Source organism: Toxotes jaculatrix, chromosome 6, assembly GCF_017976425.1.
Source record: "Toxotes jaculatrix isolate fToxJac2 chromosome 6, fToxJac2.pri, whole genome shotgun sequence".
In the NCBI taxonomy this organism is placed as follows: Eukaryota; Metazoa; Chordata; class Actinopteri; family Toxotidae; genus Toxotes; species Toxotes jaculatrix.
In genome coordinates this window covers 8,332,948-8,358,208 of record NC_054399.1, presented here as the reverse complement: position 1 = coordinate 8,358,208, position 25,261 = coordinate 8,332,948, and the positions used below count along the sequence as shown (strand labels likewise).

Here is a 25,261-nt window from a genome sequence, read left to right as displayed (position 1 = left end):
TCTCTGCTATTTCATGTGAGTAATAACAAAATAAATGTTTAAGCAGCCAAATATGTACTCAGGCAGGGAACATGTGACCTGTCAAGACCAATTTACTGTTTTTTGATGCTTTGATCTGAATAAATCCTAAATCTGTCTATACATAAATACACGCACACACACACACACACACACACACACACACACACACACACACACACACACATATATATATATATATATATATATATATATATAAGGGTTTTATAGGCTACTAAATGTTGATGCTGTTGTGCATTGCAACAACATATAAGAAGTCAAAATACAACAATACAACACACATTTTAGATAAATTTTTAAATAACTTTATTCTGTAAGAATTCCCAAATGTGTTTTAAGAAAATGCAGGGATGGTTTCTGTTGTTATTCAATTCCTCTTTGAATAAAATATTACTTTTTCAAATTGCATTGCAAGGGTTTCTTTTAAAATGGACACATGAAATTATCTATTTACAAAAGAAGTCTGTTAACAATTGTATTAGAATTCATTTTGACAGTGTACTCAGTCCATCTCACCCTAGCCACAACCTCAAAATACTTTTTTTAAAAATTTTAATTACAATGTTTTGCTTGGTACAAAATATGCTGTTTTACAATTTAAATCAAGTCTTTTTTTTATTCCATCTTCACCTCACTGACAATGTGGGAGTATATACAGGGGGAAAGGGGGGGACTGGTGTCATGTGATCTGATGCGGAGCCTCCAGCATCTCCATCAGGAAGGTGTCGATAGGTGTGTCCCCGATCAGCTTGAAGAAGAACAGATGCTCCAGGCACTTGAGGCCGATGGAGCGCAGGGCAGGCAGGCGGAGCAGCAGTTTGGCAAACCTGGGAAAGAGGAAAATGGTGCCAAATACTGAGTATTCAGTGTCAAAACCAAATTTTGATAGAAAATCAGTCCTGTTTTCATTATGTTTATCATTCAAAACCTAACATCCAGCTTAAGTAAATTGGTAATGTGGGCTTTTCTTTCCAAGTGCTTGTTGCTTCTATTCAGCTCCCAAAAGTAAGATCAAAATAATCAACTGAACTGTTCAGTAGTGTAATGAACGGTAGTCTAGAACCTTCACTGCTCTGTTCAACCATGAAGCAGCAATTAAACAATGGTATTTAATATTGATTGACGCTGTAATGTAATCCATTTCCTACCTGCCAGGCTGGTCTGGGTATTTCTGCTTTGTATATGACTCCAATGAAGCATAGACTTTTTCCCTCAGCCCCTCAACCTCTGGTGGATTTGAAAGACCTTTTGCATCTGAAACAAACACAAGTTCACAGCCACATAGATCCCCATAACATCCGCCTGCATTTAAACCTATCTGAGGCCAAACACTTTGAAATGCACTGCTTATGATATCCTTTCGAGCACATTGTGTAAAGGTGACAGGAGGCCAAACTGACCTGGGTTGAACAGGACGATGGCTCGCAGGCAGCCGAGCTCTGTCTTATCCATCTGCATGTCTTTCATTTTAGATACCAGCTCTGTTAGGACTCTGTAGGAGTTCAAGAGAATTAAAGAGTCACAACATGGACTGTAAATCAGTCAGTAATCAAAGATGTGTGTATGTATATCTACAGACATTGCCTTCATCTCTTAGTAAACATTCTGCATTTCTCCATGAGTAAGCTTTCAATGTAAATGACACCACAAAAATGTGTGAACAAAGGTAACAATAGCCTAGTAGCCTAAAGCACTGCCAGGATTTTTCTGACATGAGACCACAAAAAAACATGTGCAGTGGTTTGATAGGGCTGTTGGTTAAAGCCACTGACCCAACATTTACTTCATCAACTCTTGTGGAAGGACATTTCAGTTGTACTTCCACATTCTAAATCGTAGGGGTATGCACTACCAGAATTATGTGACTTTTTAGATATTTAACCTAATAAGTATTGTTGTCAAGCCAACCAACAGCTAAAGCCATAGTGGCTGATGTTTAGCTTTCTAGATGTTGCCTTATCTGCTACCTACCTGTCAAAGATGGAGCCCACTCCAGCACTGTGGGCGCTGCTTCTGTGGACGTGGAGGCCCGTCGCCAACAGAATACCGTCTTTTACTGTGACTGAGCGATGCGAGAATGAGGCTATAAGTAGCTCGTTCCAGCCTAGATACACAAATGAAAACAAATGTGACTTCTCCATAGTTTGATCTATCCCTACCTCACAGTCCCTCTGACGTTTCTGTAAATGATTTGTGAAATAATTTCTGTGATCTGTCTGCTTTCCTGTGTTTTTCTTAAAGCTAAAACAATTCCTATTAAGTCTGGTGTGTGACTTCTTGACTTCCTCCTTCCGGCCTGTGTGTGAAATCTCTCACCAGCAGAGGTCAGCCCTGGTGCAGCGGCAAACCGCACTGCTGGGATTTGGCAAATAGTCCAGTTATATTTGGTTGCTCTATTAAACTAGATGGCAAAAATGTGTTGAGCAAATGTAGAAGATTTAAATAGACTGTCTGCCTGGAGATGAATAGCTTCTGGGTTGTAAAAAGGTTGGTTTACTGCTTGCATATCTTTGCATGCACATTTAGGTATGTATACATTTGCTTGCTGAATGCACTGTGTGTGTGCCCACCTGCTCGTAGTAGGATGACCTGATCATCGAGAGGGAGTTCGGAGAAGTGCGGGATCCTTTTGGCCCACTCCACCAAGGTGAAGAGCTGCTTGTCTGCTGCTTGGCAGATATTGGTGACAGGATCGTTGGTCTGGATAGGAACAAGGAGGAAAAATACCAAAACAACACAGTTAGTAGCTGTGGTGGTGAGCTACTTCAATATCATCTAAATTTATCTAGCAACAGTTTGAGCAGGTGCAGCTGTGGCTATTTTTGGGTGCTTTGTAAACCAACAAATTCCTCTCAAGACTTGTGAAAGTTTTAGAAGACAGTCTCAAAAATCATCAGAGAGTCGAGTTACCGCTGTCACGGTGACACCAGAGTTCAATATTCTGAGCTTGGGGTGGTAAAATTTATTGCAGGGCTGTTGTACTGGGCTGCACAAGACTGTACAGGTGCGCCCAATAAACTGATAAGTCAGTGGATTCTTCGCTGTAAATTAACTGACTTCTCAGAATAAATGTTTCAGATCTGGAAAGGATTTACGTTATCTCGAGTCAAATTGTTACAAAGTGGTAAACAACAAAAACAGAAAGCACTGGCAGTAACTTGTCTGACTAACAGAGTTACAGCGGAGCCTGGATTCAGTCCCATAAACTGCTCATCTTGTGATATTTATCTTGGATTCGCTTACTAATCAGAACAACATCTCCATCGTGGATCTGCTGCGTCAGTGTTTGGATATTCTCTCCTGCATTTATTTTCCCTTGGAGTGATCGAATTCCACTACTTCAGCTTCAGAATAGCAAATAACTTCTTTGCATTGCTTGGGTGCATATGTTTTTTGACCAGCACCAATCAGGACCAACATCATACAGCAGCACATTTTTAGCATCACGTTGTTCCCTCATCTGCTAGGTACCACTTCAGCCTCATGATAACAACTGTGGTCTGTGGTCCTTACAGAGTTCCCGGGGCTGCCGTCACTGTACGTCTCCGTTTTGGGCTCCACAGCCAGCTCAGCATCCAGGATCTTGTCTACGGGCATGTCCTCGTTGAAACTGCTGGTAGATTCAACCTCATTCTCCCCCCGCTCCTTCCCACGCTGCCTCTCTTCCTGCACCGCTGCACGCACAGACACAAAAACGTACATTTAAGGTCAAACCACCCAACACTTAAACTCCTGGACTAAATATTATTGGCACCATAATATCACTGATACAACAGTAACTCTGCACTCTCTGACATGAAAACAAACTTTTAGTTGTGCAATCTGACAATAGGCGGACAACATATTAAAAAATATACAATATATGCTAAGTTGTAGTCACTTGAACCTTATTTTAACCATTTCAGCAGATTCAAAGTTGGTTCACTTCTTCACTGCATCACAAAAAAATCTAAATCTGCTTATTCCAGCACTTCACTGAAGCTACTCTGCACCACACTTACTGAATCAAATATTCAAATCCCAGACACACATTTTTATGGCTGCACCAGCGTATCCATGCCAATATAAAATATACTAAAGATGGGTTGTGCACCATGTTATTGACATTTCCCTGCATTTCAGCCTGACATGTTTAGTATCTTCGGAAACTTTCGGATCTTGACTAGAATTTAAAATATATTTCTGCTGGGCTGAACAATTCTCATTCACACAACATGCACTTGTAATGATGGGTCTGAAAGAATATAGCTCACACCAAAACCCAACCCTGTTCATGAACAAGTATCTCCCCCTTGCACACACACACACACCTTCTCTCTTCATGCCCATGGCCAGGCACTTCTGGTAGCGACAGTATTGACAGCGGTTTCGCTGGCGCTTGTCAATCAGGCACTCCTTGTTGTCTCGACATGTGTACGTGAGATCTTTACGTACGGTCCTCTTAAAGAAGCCTTTGCATCCTTCACAGCTGTACACGCCGTAGTGCTTTCCTGTGGAAACAGAACCCACAACATCACTCCTGCTTTGAGCCAGTCATACACCTTCCAGCATGTAAGGCTCGCATGTAACCCACACCGTGTTGCCATTTACTACACAAGGAAAAACCCATTTGTAGATACGGTAACAACGGCATAATAAAGATCTAAGCAACAGGACAAATGCCTGACAAGTCACCTTGAAGTCAGTCTGTCTTTGTTATCTTTTCTGCAGTCATCTGGGTGGCTGTGGATAGTGGGTGTGTAAATTTCTCTCCTCCATCCTCACCCTCTAACATTACCTGAGGATCGGTCCCCGCAAATGGCACAGATGTGCTTTGACATTCCCCCGGGGCTCGTACACTGGTAGTTGATGTTTCCCAGGTTCTGTAGGCCCGGCGGAGGCTTGATGTCCTCTGAGCTGCTAACACTGTTCATAGAGTTCATCTGAGGATGACAGGAAGACAGAAGGGAGAACAAAGAGTTGAAGCTGAGGTGGCCAGAACTGAACAAAACAGAGCAGAAGAGGAAGCAGGGGGGAAGTAAGAGTGAAAAGTGTTAGGCAGTCTCATGACACTCTCCCCCTTCCTCTATTTTTGCAGTTAGTCTTCCGCTCACTCACATTAATATGTTCTCCCCACCCACACACTTTATTGTGAAAGTGTCTCAGGGTGCGATCACATGCTCGGGCAGTGGGAGGAGCTGAGCCTACTGTCTGAGTCTTGTCATACAGGTTTTTTAATGTTTGTTGACAGGGAGAGGCATAGAAGTAACGTGTGCAGAAAGTGTAGTTCTCAGATACAAACAGCAGAGGGAGCTCCTGTGTAGGGTCCTTACATTTCTGAGAGTGAAGGAAATTTTAAGATGATGTGCACAGTTGTGTTTTATCAGGCCAAATTTTAATTTTGGAGAATTATAAGCTTCATATAAAGGCGCCTCAGGTGGTTTCTCAAAAATTCACACCTGATTTAATGAGACTGATGGCTCTTACCACAGTATAAGGTCTCATGTGACCTCCACAGGTCCCATGAGACACCAAGCTGTGAACTGAGATTAAAATAATTGGAACCCTCCACCATTCAGTTTAGACAATGAAGCCTCTTAAACAAGGGCCAAAGGGTGTTTGAAGCCAAGCAAAAAGTCCTGCTTCCGCTGACTTTTACATATCTCTCTAGTTTTCCCTTATCATCTTCATGCCCTTTAACCCTCTCCTGCTGGTGAGAGCCAGGTAGAATCCATGCATGTGCTGCACATTTATGTTTGTTTAGTTGTTTATGAGCAAACATCTGCACTCCAACTGAAAACAGCAAGGTTGACCTACATATGCCTGTCCAATATTTGATGCAGCTCGACATATAGGACAGCCTTCCCTCAATCACCTCGGGCTCTTCCTATCACTTATTTACGAAGAGCACTTTCTTCTGAATGTCCTCTGATGGCAAACTGAAGTGAGTGACCTTACACCAGAGGAGAAAATACAAGAGATTTTTTTTCTGTCGTTCAGTTTTCCCCGAGCACACTAGTCCTCTACACTGCCACAACCCTCTTTGACTGTAGATGGCCCAAAGGCAGATAGTCACACTTAAATGAGCATTCAACCCCCTGTGTATTCGCTCATCAGTGAGTCAATGGTGCACAGCTATTCCTCTTCAGCACAGTTTTCACAAATAATTAATTTTACACATGTATGGCTTGAAAAAAGACGTCTTGTGGTGCATTCAAACAGTTGTTCAGACACACATGCCTTCTCAGACAGACAACATGTTGGTGCACAAAAGGGCTACAAGCACTGTATATGGATTATTGATGCATCATGCATTCTTTATACAACACATGGTATGAAGAACATACTGCATCATACATGTAAGGTTTACCCAGACCTTTAACGGGCCAGACATGCATATCCACTTCTCTGTCAAAATCTTAAATTTCTTAAATGAACTTGTGCAAATCTAAGGAAAACAGATCTATTTTCAATTTGGAAACCATGCAGTTTTGCGATTCAGTTCAGAGTTTTAAAGGCACAATCTGTGCTGCAACTTTTCTGCTAAACCAGCTTCTAAAATTGGAATATTTTCTGGTTTTCTTGGCTTTCTATGATATTTAACTAAATATGTTGGGTTTAAGACTGCTGGTTAGAAAAACAGGTAGTTAGGATACATCAGTTTGGGCTTTATGTGAATATACCTGTAATTTACGCGGTCAGAAAATATTGATTAGGACTTTAAAAGGGTTGATGAGAACAAGATGACAGCAGAAAACATGAACATCACCAGAATGGATGTACAAGCATAATATTGAATTTGCTTGCACTCAGTGCTGCCAGCCTAGGACATGAACTCCAGTTCACCCATGAAAACACTACGAGATGTTACGTGACACAATGACCTGATGGTGGCTTGGTCACTGGCTGTTGGGCGAGTGATGAAAAGATGGTTACACCATACAACCGTATTAACCCTGACTGTCCCTTAAGGCACAGATCCATACTGTGATTGAAGCAACATACATTACTGTCTGCTGCGCCCTGGAGCACTGGCCTCAATCCAGCCTCTGAAGCAAAATATGAGTACGTGTGTTTCTGTATGTGTGGCTGATCATCAAAGCACTGAGCCTTCTGGGGTCTGTAGTTCATTCAATGGACCACTTAAAGAAAGTATCTCCATTAGCTCTCTATTTCTTTTGCAGTCTATTGTGCCAGAGAGTAAATAGATGAATCGTATGGGTGTTGCTCTTTTTTATTTATGCAATCTGAAAAGATGCAACCTCACACTGTAAGGAGCTGCGTTCCAATGATCAAAGACTCTGATACAAAAATCAAAATGGAACTATAAAAGAAGAGTAAGGCAAGCAGAGACAAAAAATAAGAGAAAGTGTCAGGAAAGTAGAAGAAAATCAGGAAAAAATGGAGGCAGCTTTCTTTCTCGGTATTTTCCCTTTCTCCCAGTGAGCCATTAAAGAGCTAATAGTTGGACTGTGTCTTAAATCCGCTCGCATGACAGCAGCAACTCAGAGCTCAGTGATGACCTTTAGGGAGAGAAGTTTAAAGGTCAGTGGAAGAGTAGGAGAGAGAGAGAAAAGCCAAGGTATGCCAGCCAAACACATTGGATATGGCTAACCTTCAACCTCCGGTCGGAGATCCCAAGAAGGAAAAGCACATTATCAGCCAAAGAACATGATAGTTTCATGCAGACAGACCTTGCCAAAAGTAGTAATTTGAAAGAATATAAACCTCTGTTGACGAGAGTGCGATGAATAGAAGGCCTTGCCTGGTTTTAACCAAGAGGATGAATTATATTACATCTGGAATGCACCAAATATCATAACTTGTCATAAAACATATTAATTTTAAGTAGAAAGGTTACATTTACATTAAGGCGAAAGAAAGTTTAAATTTAAGCCCCTCTGAAAAAGAAGCCTTTTAATAAAGTGTCCAATGCTATTCAATTACCATCAAAACACCCGCACATTTTCTCACCTGTGGGCTGCTGAGTGGTCCAAAGTTCATATTAGGCGTGGACGGCAGCGATACAGAGGGTGAGCCCAGAGATGATGTAATGACGGGGTACGGTGAGGCCAGGCCGTTCATTGGTGAGCCCAAGGTTGGCATGGGGGGCGGCAGGGGCCTGGAGGTGCTGATGACTGACGGGTGGCCCACCATGCCACCCATGGGAGGCGGGTGGGCATGGGCCGTGCTCATTGTCCCTGTAGAGTCTGGAGGCGAAGGAAAGGTGTGTTAGAGAACAAAGCCCAGAAGATTTACATCAAACTGTCAGTTTTTTTGCTGCACCAGCGTCAGGTGCACTGTTGCAATCAAAGGCAATTCAATACAACAAATCCTGTATTTGTGAAGCCGGTGATGCACAGATTTTGTTGACACTGTGTCAGAGAGGTAGTTTAGTTTAGTTTAGTTTAGTTTAGTTTAGTTTAGTCGTTTTTCTCGAACAGCAGTTGCAATAATCCAAAATAATACTACAAAAAATAAAATAAAATAAAATAAAGTACAAAAAAAAAAACTACCTAATGAGCAACATGCAAAAGAAGACATAGAAATAATAATAAAAATAAAGTGATCCATGACCAATAAGTAATAAACCTTCCTTCCCAACAGGAAGAAAAAAAAATAAGGCTGTCTCAGTAGGTTTGACACTACGAGCACAAGCACCATTCACATTACATCTATTTCACATCTATTGTTAATATAATAACAATGAGCACAGCATCTTTAAGATCCAACAAGAGTGAATACACCACTTAATCACACTTTTAAATGAGTGCAGCAGCAGCTGCCAAACGTTATTGCAAATATCATCTCAGTGATTACGAGTCTAAAGCATACAGTATATGGGAAAATGATAGTTTCTATGTTTATTGCCAAATGAAAGGCTCAAAAGATTGAGAATATAATGTTGAGCAACAGGGCAATATGCCTTTATGCAGTCAGTGTTGTGTAAATATAGCCACACAGAGTGAAGTCTGCCTGATTTTGGTCACAGGGTGCTGACTTTGCTTTGCATCCATTGATGTAAACTGACAGGCTGGCATTTACATAGATGACCTACTTAGAAAAGCTGTCAGTCAACTGGGTAACAGGGTGTGGTGTGTAATTTCATGCATGTGCTGTAGCTATGAGGACATTCATTCATCATCAACGCAAATTACCCCAAAAACCAACATATACATACAGTATGTACATGAAAGGACCAACGCGTGCTGTAAACGTTATTAATACATACAATTACTACACAAAGTTTGTTCTGGTACAGACAGTGTGTCTCTGGGTTAATGACTCAAACAGATTAAAAATATAAAAACTTTTTTTTAGGAAAACATTCCTCATGAAGAGTGACATACCATCATGCAACATGAACATTTGCATTAGTCTGCATGGCCATAAAATGCAGAAGCTTTTTCTTGTGTGTCAGTGCACCATCCCCCGCCTTTACACACACACACACACACACACACACACACACACACACACACACACACACACACACACACTCACGCAGTGTGATACAGGGCGCAATGCCACTGTTATTAGCTAAATGTCACATTCCTGTGCTTGTGTGGGTGTGTGTGTGTGTGTAAAGGTGGACAGTGGCATGATACCCTGACACGCAACGAACAGCACCTGTGTTTTAGTCTGTGAAAATGTGCAAATAAAGGTATGTTTTTCTTCTTTTGCACCCTCGAAACTCAACAAGGTGACAGGGACCACTGAGGAATCGAGGAGTCATCAGCTGTCATTCCTTATTTCTGTAATTGTTGTTACTCACTTTCTAACTATTACTGGATATGCATTACACAATTTAGGACACAACACACTACATTTTCTAATTTCATCCAAAAGGGAGCTGTGGCTCAGGTCGTAGAGCAGGTGGTCAACTGTTTGAAGGGTTGGTAGTTCAATTCCACGCTCCTGTCCGTGTGTTTAAGTTTCCTTGGGTAAGACACTGAACCTTCACTGAAAAAAATGTTTCATTGAATTTACTCAATTTTAATGTTGAAAGTGGTTGCACGCAATACATTCATCTAAATCCAGACATATTTTTTAAGTTGGCTGTACTTAATATTTTTGAGTAATTTCAATTAAATTATGGAAGCAGTTTCAAGCACAAAAATTGAGTATTTGTTACTCTAATTTCCTTAGTAATTCTAACTAAGCCCATGTTTAATTTACTTAAATTCATTATGTAATTCATATATTGTGGTTAGCTAATTTGTTATTGTGTTTTTAATTAAATTGTTTTATTCTACATATGTAAAATATTTTAATTCAATTCACAATTTTATTTAAAACAATCAAAATGCATATGTAGATGTGGGGGTGGCTGAGAAACCCAGTATACAACAATGACTTGTGGCAGTCTGGAGCAATTCCCAATTCCATTTTATTTGACAAAATAAAATGGAGTCTTGTTCAAAAACTCCAGAGTAAAAAATGCACATTGGGCCAACCAGAAAGATAAAAGTAAGCAAAAAGGGGGGGGAAAAATTCTCAAGAGCACTTCTCAACAAGAATCAAAATAATACAGAACAAAAGAATTCGCTCTAAACTGCCTTTCTGGTTATACCCTTAAAATGTTTGGGCCCATGGCAGGAGCTACAATCTGGAGCTGTGTTCAGGAGCTGTGCTTCTCTCCTTTAGGCTCCGGCCACCACAGCCTCCTCACTTTTATACTGGTGGACTGCACCAAGAAATCAATATCAATTATCTCTTCCAGCACACTTACAATAATCCCAATACTAAATAACATATTATCAAATAGAAGTTCAGTTAAACTTACTTTAAAAACACATATTTCTTTTTAAACAAGATACTTATACAGGCCATTTCACCACAAAAGACAAAACACCCCTCCCACTCTACCACACTTGGTTTCTTCCCCTGTGAACCCCCCTATTTAACCAAATGGACCGCTCCAGCTCAGGTTTGGCTGTTCCTGGTCTGACAGAGGAAGAATTGCAACAAAGGAGACAGGTCAACACAATTTAAATTGAATAAATCAAATACATGATTACAGTGTGACTTCTCTCCTTCACCCCCTCCTCCAAATGTTCATACCACACACATCACCACCAGCACTTCACACCAGGATCAACATTCTGATAAAATCTACCTGAGAAAGAGCACATGTGCCTTACTTTAGTGCACGGGGTCTCCCTGTGACAGTAGCACAAAACAATTTGATTATTTTCATTCTTCTTGAGAAGTGCTCTTGAGAATTTTTTTCCTCTTTTTTGCTTACTTTTGTCTTTCTGGTTGGCCCAATGTGCATTTTTTACTGTGGAGTTTTTGAACAAGATTTTATTTTGTCAAATAAAATGGAATTGGGAATTGCTCCAGACTGCCACAAGTCATTGTTGTATACCGGGTTTCTCGACCACCCCCACATCTACATATGCATTTTGATTGTTTTAAATAAAATTGTGAATTGAATTAACATATTTTACATAATGTAGATTAAAACAATTTAATTTAAAGCACAATTACAAATTACGTAACCACAATATATGAATTACATAATGAATTTAAGTAAATTAAACATGGGTTTAGTTAGAATTACTAAGGAAATACAAAAAAGTAAAAAATACTCAGAATTTTCGTGCCGAAAGTGCTTATATAATTTATTTAAAATTACTAGTACATCCAACTTAAAAAATATGTCTGGATTTAGATGAATGTATTGCGTGCAACCACTTTCAACATTAAAATTGAGTAAATTCAACGAAACATTTTTTTCAGTGTTGAGTTGCTATCTATATGTCGCTTTAGATAAAAGTGCCTGTCAATAAATGTGATGGCAAAGCTAAATGCTGACACTGTGAGAAAAGTTCTACTTACTCTCAAGCAGTAGCTGTCAGCTCAAGTGTACACCAAGATGTGTTTCCTTTTTGCCTAGTTCTGAGAAATAATAGCTTATGTTCACAAACAGCCTTTGGACTGTTTCTGCCTGTCAATTTTGCTAAAGTGACTCCAGTTTGCAGGCTTTTTGAAAGTTAAACAGAACTACTTGCTGAATACTTTGCGATGCTTTTGAAACGTCGCTCTGATACTTAACCGCGTTGGCAGTGATTAAGCGCAAATCGTTTTTTCTCCATTGGGTAGGAGAAGCATAAACTCTATTTAAAAGACATGGAAACTTTGCGTCATGCAAGACAGTTGCTTTCAGATGTCAAGGATTTGGGAAATAGAGAGGAATGTCACATTGTCTGCCTGGATCTAGCACTTTTTGCATGAAGACACACTCTAAAACACACAGCTGGCCATTCAGTCCCTTTCTGTATGCCAAGGAACAGATGTTGTGCAACTTCCTGTTTAGCAGTGAGACTACAGCCTCCACCCCCTTTCTCACTCGCCCACTTTCTCCAGTGCTCTATGAGTGATCCCTGGCAGGCAAATATGTATTGGGGCCTCCCTTGCTCTCCCATAGAACTGACTGGATACAAGATACTCCAGTACCATAAACTTTAAAAGCAGCTAACTCTTTATACTGTGTGCTATGGCATGTAAAGCAGCAAAACATACTACCTAGATTTAAGTTGTACAGCAGCGGGTACGTATTCCCAACTTTTTGGAGAGCATTTTCATCTAATCAACGAGCTTACGTAATGGATGAGCACAGGATGAGTACAGCATGTACTGTCTCAGTTTGTGAACTGACCCTTCTCTTTATGTGCATGACAAATTCCCTTCGTGGCTCATAAAGTTCTATTCTATTCTAGAAGTGCTGAGTAGGAGATATAGTAACGGGACTATCCAGCCAACAATGTGCCAACGTGTTCTCATAGACATCCAGACCAACACGTATCCAGATGTAAAACACGACAAGTTAAAGGGTGTCATATGGACCCACCAAAGACAGACTGGATGTGGTAGATACACAGCAACTTGAAGACAGTTCTGATGTTTTCAATAAAACACCAAACTCTTGGGAGTCAATCTAACCTCCAGTATAGGTCACTGAAAACCTCACACTCAAAATGCTGCCTAACATGCTTGAAATCAAAACTCAACATTATGGTTTATAATTAGTAATGTACACCCATCAAAAAAAATAAATTTACTAGATTTAGAGATGATCAGAGGGCCAGAAACTGCTTTGCTCCCCAAGCTAATTTATTTCACACTGCTAGAAACAAGAAGAGAAAAATTCTAAACTAATGCTGAGACGACAAAGTAGACGTTAGTAAAAACAATATTTTCAAAAGAACGTTCTCTGGTTCCACCTTCTCAAGTGAGACTACGAGCCACTGCTTTAGATTACTGGAAACTGAATATCTTTGGGTTTTAGACTGGTCGCACAGAACAAGCAACTTGAAAACATCACCTTGAGCTTAGAGAATTTCAGTCACAGGGGAGCGTATGTATGGTGTGTGTGTGTGTGTGTGTGTGGAAGGAGGCCAACATGTTCAGCGGAGGAAGCATAAATCGGCCCAGAGCAGCTCAAAGGGCCTATCCTCAAATCACCCGACTCAACCGGCTGTTCCATCTCCATTCTATGTAAATCACCTCTATACAAGGAGGTTTCTGAAACATACAGCCCTGTCACACGTTACACAGCAGAGAAAGGTACATTACTGGGAGATTGTTCACAGACAGCCTAAAAAAAAAAAACATCGTAAGAAACTTGCTGAATTTTCACAGATTTAGCTCCAGTGCTTCCTGTCAGTCTTTGTTTAAGAGCATCTGTTTGAGAGCAAACAAACAGACAGAGCAGTGAAGGGCACCTTTGACCGCTGGCGTCGCAAATCAAAGGTCGCCTGTTGCCAAACTCCTGAGCCAAGTTTAATAGAGTTCCTATCTCCAGCAGCCAACAGTCACAATGATCATTCCCAGAAGTTACTGCGACGAGGGGACGTAAAACCTTCAAAGTGACCCACCAGTGACTAACATAATGCTATTACAACCGCAGACCATTAGGACTGGATCTACATTAAGACCGGATGTTATGATCTAAAATGTACTTGTGTCATGATAATCTGTCATTTCAAAAACAACAAACGTAACAATTACGATTTATTTTGGAAAATATAAATTATATTTTCTTTCTTGGATACAGAGGTAGTGCAAGCCATACTATAACCTAGTGCTGATTGACAAAAATTTAGATAAGTGATTCTTTAATTTATTAATCAAAACTGCAAACTATTCTCTCTTCTCTCTCTCTTTTATATCATTGTAAATTAAAAATATTTGGATTGTGGACTGTTGGTTGGACAAAACAAGTAACTTGAAGGCATCACACTTGGCTTTGGAAAATCATGATGAGCATTTTTTTTTACAACTTCCTGGCATTTTATAGATTAAACTCTTAGCCAGATCATTCGATAGTTGAAATAAGACCCTACTGTTAAAAGTATATAGTATATAATTAATCATATAAACTCACTATGCCTTATATCACAATGTCAACAAGTAAACAGAAACAGAGCTTTACTGTAAACTCTCTCACCACATTATCATCATAAATCAGCTGCTGTATGCTTTAGATGATCATTTATGTGGGCCAACCACCCTGGGGCAGCAAACAGCCAAAGCCACAAATATAGCCGCAAATGTATCACATTGACCTGATGCTCAGCAGGTTTAAAGAAATATCACAGACCACAAACCATCTAAATCCCTCACTGTTAATTACTGGGTAGTGGCTGGATGGAGCACTCCACTGTGTGGTAATTCAATAAGCCCATGGCCCACTAACTAATAATATCTCCTGTTTGAAGAGCAGACCAGCACTGGGAGTATATGGCAGACGGGAGGGAGTGGGCAGTGAGGGACAAGAGACGGGGGTCCCTTGTCACAGTGGAGACACAAGCCTCAATATCTACAAGATCTACAAGGATCCTCAGCATGTGCTGTGAACTGTTGTATACATTTTTTTTTGTAATTTGTCTGCGTGTGTCTTGTTTGTGTGTTTATGTACAGAACGGCTCCGTGCTCGTATTTGTGGCTGACAGTGCGGCGACCAAATGACAGAGAGCAGAATGCATCCTACAGTAATCAGATGGACAGCCTGCGGAGCTCAGTAGACACTGTGCACATGTAATTAAGAAATCTCTTCACTGCCAATCCAGCTCACTAGCGCTGGCTGTGAACCCTGACACACACACACTCTCCGCATGCACGCACGCTTGTCGTCTTTCACATTAAAAGAGAAAAAAAGCACACAAATTTTCCATGCACATTCGCACAAAATCACCCTTTAAGCATTCAATTCATTGCTAAATGAGGTTGATGTCTGATCAATTGTGTCAGTAAATCCTCTTATCCCTGGGTAAGTATCTGCAGCTCAGCAGGCCAGCTGTCAAGAAGGTGGGAGGCCGAGGAGGAGGGGACGGAGCCAGATTGGAAGGAAGGGAGCAATGGATGGATAGACGGATGGATGGGGGAAGGAACTGTGGCGCTGGCAGGATGCCGCTTGCCTCCCCAACGCTCACATGATCCCAATACCACACACGCCTAATCTCTCCGCCTGGCTGAGAACATTAGATCATCAATTGAGAAAAGCCCCTGTTTTTTTTCTGCACAGCTGTGATTCAGGAGATAGAAATAGTTGCTGGTGAGAGAAAATGAAGATATTCTGTACTGTTACATAAACAGCAAACTATTCAAAGCCGCTTCAAGGACACCTGTTTCATTTTATGACCGTCTTTTTGGAGTTCAACAGCAAAAATAAAGCCCATAATTTCAATGCTACAGGAATAGCACATCTGTATCACTCCTCTCTTGTTGAAAAATGTTTTTCCCATAAACCCATACGGCTGTGACAACACAAGCACTTCAGCGAGTGAGGTTCTCTGACCTTAAATTCTGACCAGTAGTAACCTCTCTAGTGAACTCACACACACTATGCCTCCAAAGAAGAGAAATTAACTCAGCTTCCTCTCTTTCTATCACCCTCGCTTTGCAGTTTCCCTGTAGCTTAGCTTTAAAGTAACAAAAGAAACTGTCAGTCATGCTAATAAACATAAGTAACACTCTGTATTTCCCATATGTAGGCCGTCGCTGCCATGTCGTTACATCCCCACGCCTGCCAGTGTAATACCTTTGACACAGAGGCAAAGAGGATCGATGAGGAGGCCAGGGCTGAGACAGGGACAAGATAAAGATTGTTTTGCAAGTGATAAAGAAAAAAGAGTTTGGCGCTTAAACAAGAAGAGCTAACACAACACTGCTTGCATACACAGAACAGGCTGACCAAGCAGTCCTGGAAAACAAACAAAGAGGTGGACCGACAGGTCCAGTGCAAACTGAAGCATCCACCCGCATGGCTCTGTAAAATTAATTCCTGGAAGTAGTCTCTCGCTGTTACGGAGAGCTACGGAAAGATGAGCATGTGCTTTCCACACACTCACACAGACACACACATAATACACACTAACCTAGTCATCTCATGCTGTGACCCAGTGAATGTGACCAGGGTGACCTGACCCCTGGACCTGTGACCAGATCTTAAAAAGACAGCCAACCAGCTTAGTGGCGACAGTTAACTTGAGTTTAGACTTAGGGTAATGTGGCCAGGGGTGTGTCTGAAGAGGTGGCTCCTGGCAATCGCCCCTAAATGTGGCATCAGGAAAATATCTGAGAAAACATGTTCTACATAGACCACATTCCCCATCTTGGTAAAAGGTGATTTACTGAGTAGCACAGCTTAAAGTAAATATGAGGCTGATGGGAACTTCATCATAAACCAAAGGATGGGACACCTTGAGATTTTCAGCTGATGATGTAACAGGAGGAAAAGTTAGCTGATCGCCAAACTTACTTTACAGTTCATCCTGAAGGGAACAAATTTCACTGCAACCCACACAAGAGCTGATGAGATGACCAACCAACAAGGTGAAATGATAGCATGGCTAAAAAGGTCTTAAATGTTTGCATGTTTTACCCCTTTTGACCTCAAAATATGTTTACTGAATTCCATGTTACTGTTTATCACCATCTTCCAAAGAATATTATTGGGTTTTTTTTTCTTTTTTTAGTCAAAATTCAAATGAAACAGACCCAAAATTGAATTATTTGTTTATTGTTTGTATTCCCAGTTCACTTTCTGCTAAAAATAGCTCTTGAACACACTGTATCTGCAAGAATCGTGCTGGTATGAAATGAAACTATTGGCTGTCTGGAACATAGAAAATCATGAAAATGTATGGTCAGCTTTGAAAATGGGCATATTTAAGGTAAATTGTACCCAATTTGTCTTTGATGGCTGAGAATATGCAAAATCCAGTACTGTTCGATCCTATAACATTCATTAAACCTTAAATTTTATTAAGCAACAGTAAGTTTTTATTTTTATAATTTATTCCTAATATTAAATAGAGGTTCAAAAGTATATTTTGTGCTTCAACAATCACAGTAGCTCAGAATATTATGGATTTAATCACAGCTATATTGAGTATCCAGCACTGCTTTCTGAAGGATCCAGAATAGAAAACCTAGATTTCCTGTGGTGGACTTTTGTGTGGATTAGCATTTAAGTTTTGTACTAAAGGGTCAAAACTGAAAAGTACTTTGTGAAGTTTGTGCACTTTTCCCAATCCTTACTTCACCACAGGCCTGGAGAATGAACGACCATGGTTCATGGTTTTCAGTGAAGAGGAACTACATTTGTAAACAGAAGTGTCACATGCTTCTCTCAAGCACAAGAGAGAAAAGAGTTAGTCTTCTGCTATCTACACTTTACCCATACACACGTGCATATACACAAAGGGAAGCCAGTTAATAGGTTAGCAACAGCGTGTGTGTATGTGAGCTCACATCAACACTTCCCACATCTCTTCTGACACAGGAAGGAGGAAAAGAAAAATAAGTTATCAGAGCAGGCGCTGATGGAAGGATGCAGGGTGACAGACAGCAGACACAAACAGAGAGAGAAAGCAGAATGGAGAGGGCTAATAGGAAGGGACAAGTGTTGAGAGATAAACAGATAGTGAAGGACAACGCAATGAGAGCTGGAAGCGTCCTTTTAAGTTGACTGGCATCCTTGCTGACCACATCTGAAACCTCAAGTGAGTCACAAGCTCTCTATTGTAACGTGCAACAGTGAGGCCTTGTACCTGACACAACAGGTTAAAATGATCCAGTGATTTTAAAAGCAGCAAGTGAGCTATTGGGGGCCTATAAAATCATGAAATCTGGCCTTACAGAGAATCTCTAGCAAAATAATGTCTCCAAGCATTGTAAAAATGTATCATGGTATAGATCATACTGTATATACTCCACATAGAAAACAGCAAATACAAACAAGTTCCACAGATTCATTTTCCCTGCTATGTTTTTCCTGCTGGGGCAGGAAATCAAAATAACTTGTTTAAAGAGTGCACAGGGATTAGAGGCATTACCGTAATGCATCTGTGCAGTGTTAGCTTTTAGCGCTCAGGCTTCACTGGTGGAAAATCACAGAGCAACCGTGGTGCAGACAGGTAACGTCTTCCATCAAAAACAATCCCCGGACTGATTGTGATTGGTGCATTTCCAACAACACACACACACACACACACACACACACACACACACACACACACACACACACACACACACACACACACAGGTAGGACGAAACCCAGCTACTCACAGTGGCCATGACCTATCTCCCTCCCAGGGCTTCCTCCAGTTGCAGGTGATGCCATTGGGTGCCACATGCCTTCAGGTGCAAGTGTGGCACTGGCAGGATGCCAGTCACTGAGGAGCAGGAATCAGACTCGAGTGTTGGATTGGTGACAAACTAAAAAGTGATGTGTATACTCCGCACATCAACCACTTTTCTAGACAGAACAGGGACGGAAGGGTCGCCGTGGAGAAGGAGGGGTGGGGGAGCGTCAGTGAAGAGCAAAAGAGGCGGAGTCCACCAGCGCCGGTTATAGGATTACCCAGATTATCCTTCCCCAGAGATCAATCCCACAGGAACTGTTTGCTGCCTGACTGCTGCACAAATCAGCTCTTCTTCCACCCACTCATCTCGTGTCTCTCTCTCTCTCTCTCTCTCTCTCTCTCTCCTCTCTCTCCAAGTGCTGGTAAAACTATCTGTACGGAGACACCTGTTGTAGTGGCAGAACAGGGCGCCTGGCATGGGGAGGGAGGGGAGGGTGGACATGGTGGAGGGGTCACACTTAAGAGTACAGTATAACCAGAAGTTTCCGATTACTGCCTCTTAAAAGGGATCAAGACTAGAGAGCATGGGAAGACAGTGCGACAGTGATGTTGCTTTCGTTTACAGAGGTTTCTATGTGTCAGTGACATTGCTTCATTTTGTTCTCTTTTTTCGGAACAGACTGTCTAATATATGTATATATGTGGTATAAATGGATTATGAGTGTTGAGAAAAGAAGTGACAAGAAGTGGCCAAAGACTAAAGAATTCTCTCTTCTATCTCCCTCAAAAACATCTGTGATTTGCCTCCATGCCAAGAAATAACTGCACCAGTGTGTATGCTTAATGGTACTGCTGTGGCATGTGGAGTCGCCTGTGTGCACATTGTTAGTATGTTTGTGTGTTTAACAAGTGTTATAGCATTCCAGGAAGTCAGGAATTGTCTTTTTCAATGCTCTAGGATGGTCGAGCAAACATACAGCAAAGCGAACACCCAAACGCAAACACAGGCTAAAAATATACCTTAAAGGCAATGAGGAACAATACATGACAAACCTTTAGGGATTTGAAATAAACTGCAAAATACATGCAAAGATAGATCTTTAATCTGATCCTTGTTACGAGACTGCAGCTATCAGAGAATGCTTTCAAAAATGGTAGTAAAATGGGTTTAGTGAAACAAACAGCACTAAAATCTGCCTGTAAACAGTGGGAGTTACGTTGGTCCAACAATAACTGAGGCAGCATGCATTCTTGGCCATAGAAGTATGTCATATCATTATCAACAGAAAATAGCCCTAGCCAATAAATGTGAAATTGGCACTGATTTAAGTCCGCAGCTGCGCCTTTTAAATTATCCTGCCATCCTATCAAATGTTCACCCTTTCTTGCTTCGAACATTTGCATTGAAAGATAACAAACACACACACAACCCAGCATGTGTGCATCTATTTTACTTACATGACTTAACAGAGTTTGCTTGTGCAGTGCACCTGCATGTGGCTGGATCAAGTGTCTATACAGTGCTTGAAGGATAGCCACTGGTAACCAGATCCTCTCAGTGACAGTAACATGGCAAGAGGCTCAGACTGGGCCGGACACAAGCAGAGGAGAAGACAGCCAAGGAAAAGAGACACTTGCCTCTCTTTCAGATTTAACAAATCCCACAGGGAGAAGCTAAAATAATACAGTCCTTCCTAAATGCATGCAGTGTTATAATAGTGGTTCATGGCCCACATAAAAACTGTCAAATTAACCCTGTGAGCATTCATAGATGTATCATGGACTATCAAGATATGGGGGGAGGATAATTGGTAACCCTAAATTTAGGGGACATTCTTAAATATTTAATCTGAAGTTCTAAAAATCTTATTGTCATTATGACATCAAATTGTAAATCTTTTATAAGCTTTACTGGGAACCTTTTGACAGCAGGAAGGACGTTATCACGTAACATATTTGGTTGGGTGGACATTTGGAGAAGGCAGACAGCACTGAATGGCAGAAAAGCAGAAAAGAGCAGAAAAATAATAATAATCCCAAACAGCAGTGTGTGCATGTGTGTTGTGTTAATGGGTACAAGCTTGCATTTGTGGGCGTAAGTTAGGACCAGCACACTAAAATGGCACTCAGAGCACTCAAAATAGCCCAGCGAGGTTTACAGCATGTTCTTCATGTCTCTCAATGGAGAGGTGTGAGATGTAATGTACTCAGCTGTTACCTGCTGAAGCCTTTTGAGCTGTTGCGGGGTGCAGGGTGCCATGAAGAGCACAATGCCATAAACCTCCCCTCATCAAGCCCATTCCCATTAATTGTATTAATGAGCTCTGTGTGCTTAAACTTTCTAATCACAAACTTTGGGAACGACTCTGGGTATAAGCAACAAATGACTGTTTTCCTCATTGATGAATCCACTGATTCATTTCATAAAGAAGCGACTAATGGTTTAGTCCATAAAATGTTAGATAACAGTGAAAAATACCCATCACACGCTCCCTGAGAGAATGGCGATGTTTTCAAATGACCTTTCTTGTCTGACCAACAGTTCAAACCCCAAAGATACTTAACTTACAATGGTATAAAACAGAGAAAAGCACAAAACCGTCACATCTGAGAAGCTCGAACCAGAGAATCTTCTTTTTTCTTGATAACTGAAACAATTCATAACTACTCATAATTATTGGAGATTAATCAGCTAGCTGATTAATCAACTCATAGCACTATTTGACTGTATTACAGGACACTGATTGACTATACACAGTGGTGACTGCATACATTTCCTTAGGTACAATTTTTTTCTGATTCTATGATACATTTCAGAGGAAAATCTTGAAAATCCACTACATGTCTTTTGCAGCTATAGTTAATTATTTTTCACATTATGATTTTAATATAAAAATCTATGATCACTTTATAAATATAAATAATTCTGTATTAAACCACCCAACAGTATATGTGGGAATTAAAATGAGCTCCACCTTGACCAATAAAACAATCCAGTAATGTAATGATATGACATTGACAGGAGCCAATTTACATAATGAGCACATTTGACACTTTCTGTTACTGCTATTTTTGTACTTCTAACCATAAAATCTGTAGCAGTGATGACTGGTAATAATTTTTCTTTTTTATCAGCAGCTAATGCACCACATGTGTGCAGGTACAAACTGTAGCGTTTACCCTGGTTGCACTCAGATATGCTGTTAGCTGTTATGCCTTACATTTGCTGAATAAATTAAAAGGAAACCCTGAACAGATCGGATGATTAAAATCAGAGTGATGTGTAATACATAAATACATGTTCAGTACATGGAAAATGTGAGTGAGTTTCCATGTGTGACAGGTATGTTGTCGCTGCATAATTAGCAAAAAAATAGCTTAATACGTCTCCTAACCAAACACAGCTGCAGCCCGTAGGCCCTTCAAGGTTCTCTGCTTGATTAAAGCTGGAATTAAATCAAGGCTTTGACCTTCTTCACAAATGACTAATTAATGGCAATTAGCCCAGAGAATGGCCTCCTTACGCCCCTTCTTTTCCCTCATCCTGTTCTCACAATTAGCACCCACTCAACACACAATCAAGGCAAGCGCAGACTTTTACACTGGCATATAAATACACACACTCAATCAAAAGTGCCCAGGAATAAAGCTGTGGTATGTATTGTGTGCTAATGCATGTGACAGCACTGAAGCATTGCAGGTCTCAAGCTATAGAATCCCTTAGCAAATACCTGCAGGGAGCCCCACCCTCTCCACCTGTGTGGTTCATTTAACTCTGCAGGAGTGGGTGAAGAATGTTCTGAGCAGGAATCGGCAATTAGAGAGCAGCTTTTAATACTGCTGGAACTTCACAGTCAAATTTGAACACCCACATTGTTTAAGTCATGTGATGTCATGCTCACATTTTGTTGTCTAATAAGCTAGCTATGCATTTAGGAAGTCTGCATGTTTGCAGCTGTGGAAATGTAGGCATGAGCGTGTGATTGGGTGTGTGTCTCTCTCTGCCTGTGAGTGTGTGTACACTGGGAGGTGAATCATTGACCCCTGGCAAGTGATGAGAGTTCACATCAACTAGGGTGACCTCTTTCTCCTCCTCACCCGCCCCCCCAATACTCCCCCAAACCCCCTCCACCCTACACTTCCCCTTTTATTTTGCTCCCTTCACTCTCCTATCCCGTTCTTCTTTCTGCCATGACTTCCCTGATCTGCGAACTAAATAAGTTCTCACTGTCAAAAGTTGCGAGTGGGTGCTCGTCAGCATGTCTAGAATCACTTCCACTGACGGAGAATTAAAAAAACGCTGAGAGAGAAAAAATGCTGATTCCACTTAATGCTCAGGGCAGGCCTGCATCTGAACTGCTGAAACATAACGTCTGGGAAAAGCTGAGTGTCTCATGAAACAATCCACACATAATCACCAGACTGTTTTTTTGACTTCACATGGCTTCACCTCACACAACGGCATGACAGATTCCAAAGGGTGATCATCTCCCATTCAAGAAATGAGTACTGTTTATAGCCCTGTTTTCATATCTGTTTCAGTGTGTGGGCTGTTTATGCTAAAATGCATCATAAATCATAGTTGTGAGCCAACACACAGACAAAACAAGACTTGGAATGAGCTTTCAGTGGTTGTGGCTTTCACTCAGCAAACAGCTCAGTGGTTTTACTAACAACTTTTTTAAAAATGTAAATCCACTAAAAGATATGAACTGTCCTCATCTAGGGTTCAACTGACACTGGTTTACAGCCAGTTTCGGTACCGTTTCTATATTGTTGACTATTTTCATACTAAAAAATTAAAAATATTCCACGTTGAACCAAGATTGCTTGACTGTGTGGGATGGGAAAAGCTGCAACGGAATTACTGTAGGACCATAATGAGACAACAAAACTCCCCTCTGAAACCAAGACTAAAGACATTCTTTGAAAGAGTTTAAATGGCATACCAAAACTTTAAATTACAAATGTCTCAATCTCAAACAAAGCTAATAATTTTGTTCTTTTATGTATCCATGACCTGAGAGGAACCTTGGGATTATTAGCAGGGGAAAACATTGCAGACCAACATCCGATTGTTTATATATGATCAATAACAGCTAAACATATCTTCACAAAAGTACTCTGACACAATACTGTCCTCATCTGCAAAAAAATCTTGGGATGCCTCTACGGCCTGATCAGAGCAAACTCTTTAAAGACAAGACAAGAAAGACTGTGTAGCCCAAGGGGGACTGCTCAGCTACTTCTGTACGCCGTGGGCTTCCCTCTACATGCTCTCCCATCCAGATGTCTCTCTCATTCCCCTGGGAGCCACATTCATTATGGAAACAATTTTCAGCCCCTCCAAATGGTGCTGAGATATCTGTGATAACATAAAGGGGCTGTACACTTTTGTCTTCAAAGACTGCTTTTTCATTTGTTTCCTTGTAGTGCAACAACATTATCTTTCATTTCCCCCCACAGAAGACAAAGGTTTAGAGGCACATGCCATATTTCTGCTGCAGTGGTTTGACAGTGAGCGTATCTTTTAGGGAGAGAGGGAAAAAACATCACATGATAAATGATGCATATGGTGTGTGACTCAGTGAAGCTCAAAATGTCTCAGACTCTCTTTCCACATAAAGTCTTATTTAAACAAGGTATAGCTGACAAAAAGACTCAACATTTATTAGGCAAACTGTACAGTATGTCCTCCACATGTTGCTAACTCCACAGTGGAAAGAGATCTCGTCCCATTTCATTGTCTCTGGGGGGTTTAGAAATCCTGATGGGCTAATAGAAAAAAAAAAAAGTCATCAGCCGGTTCAAGGGCAAAGTCACCGAGTCAGAGCAGAGTTCAGCTTTACAGAACAAAATCACATCATGCTGTCATTCCGCTGAATATAGCCACAGCGCTGACCAGGGCGCGTCTTACTCCACTTACACTACACTCCTGTTTACCACAAAGTGTAAGTTTGTTTATCGGCAGAAATCCGCCATTCCTCGAGGCTGTTGCATGCACTTCTCCCTGGATCTGACGACCATCCCAGACCAATAAATTGTCTTTCTGTCTCAAACAGTTTAGCAAGAGACGCGCGACAAGCGCCATAAATTACATAAGCGCAATTAAAGTGCCAACCTCTGACCTTGCCTGACCGGCGCAACCGCGATCACCTGACTTTAGCATTTGACCACAGCTTTCGTTTCAGTTGGAACACTTTCAAAACGATTATTAACGAAGAGAGAGGCAATAACAACCGGATTCGTAGGAATACGAGTCGGTCGTTGAAGTCCGCGGACGCTTTCGCGCACAGCTCGCAGACTGGAAAGAAGACGCCATGAAAACAAATGCACCCTCCTCTTAAGTCAAAACAAAACGCAGCAGCGTCGTAGAGGAACACCACAGTCAGACATGGGCTGTAAAGAGACCGTTGAGGCGTACTTACTGAGGTGTAAATACGGATCATTACTGTCCATACTGTGCGAGTCGTTGCGTCGATTTCCTACAGTCGGTGCTGCTCTCGCATCCCAGCGCATTCCTCTCCCAGCCCGACTGAACTCTGCAAGGCGGCTCTACACGGGGGCCCAGCGAGGGGGGGGTGTCGGCTGAACAGGGCTTCTCCCAATGACAACAGTGGTCGATATCAAGCTCCAGCACGATCAT

At 41.2% G+C, this 25,261-nt stretch overlaps 1 protein-coding gene across 1 annotated transcript; it reads right to left on the bottom strand.

Moving 5' to 3' along the window:
• Positions 1–311: 311 nt before the first annotated feature.
• On the bottom strand, positions 312–25,261 carry rxrgb (retinoid X receptor, gamma b). Its single transcript, XM_041040499.1, is given in 11 exon segments — positions 312–866; positions 1,188–1,293; positions 1,440–1,531; positions 2,011–2,143; positions 2,610–2,739; positions 3,553–3,713; positions 4,350–4,529; positions 4,817–4,961; positions 7,993–8,228; positions 25,044–25,119; positions 25,121–25,261. Coding segments are annotated over 11 exon segments (1,548 nt in total). The 3' UTR covers positions 312–718.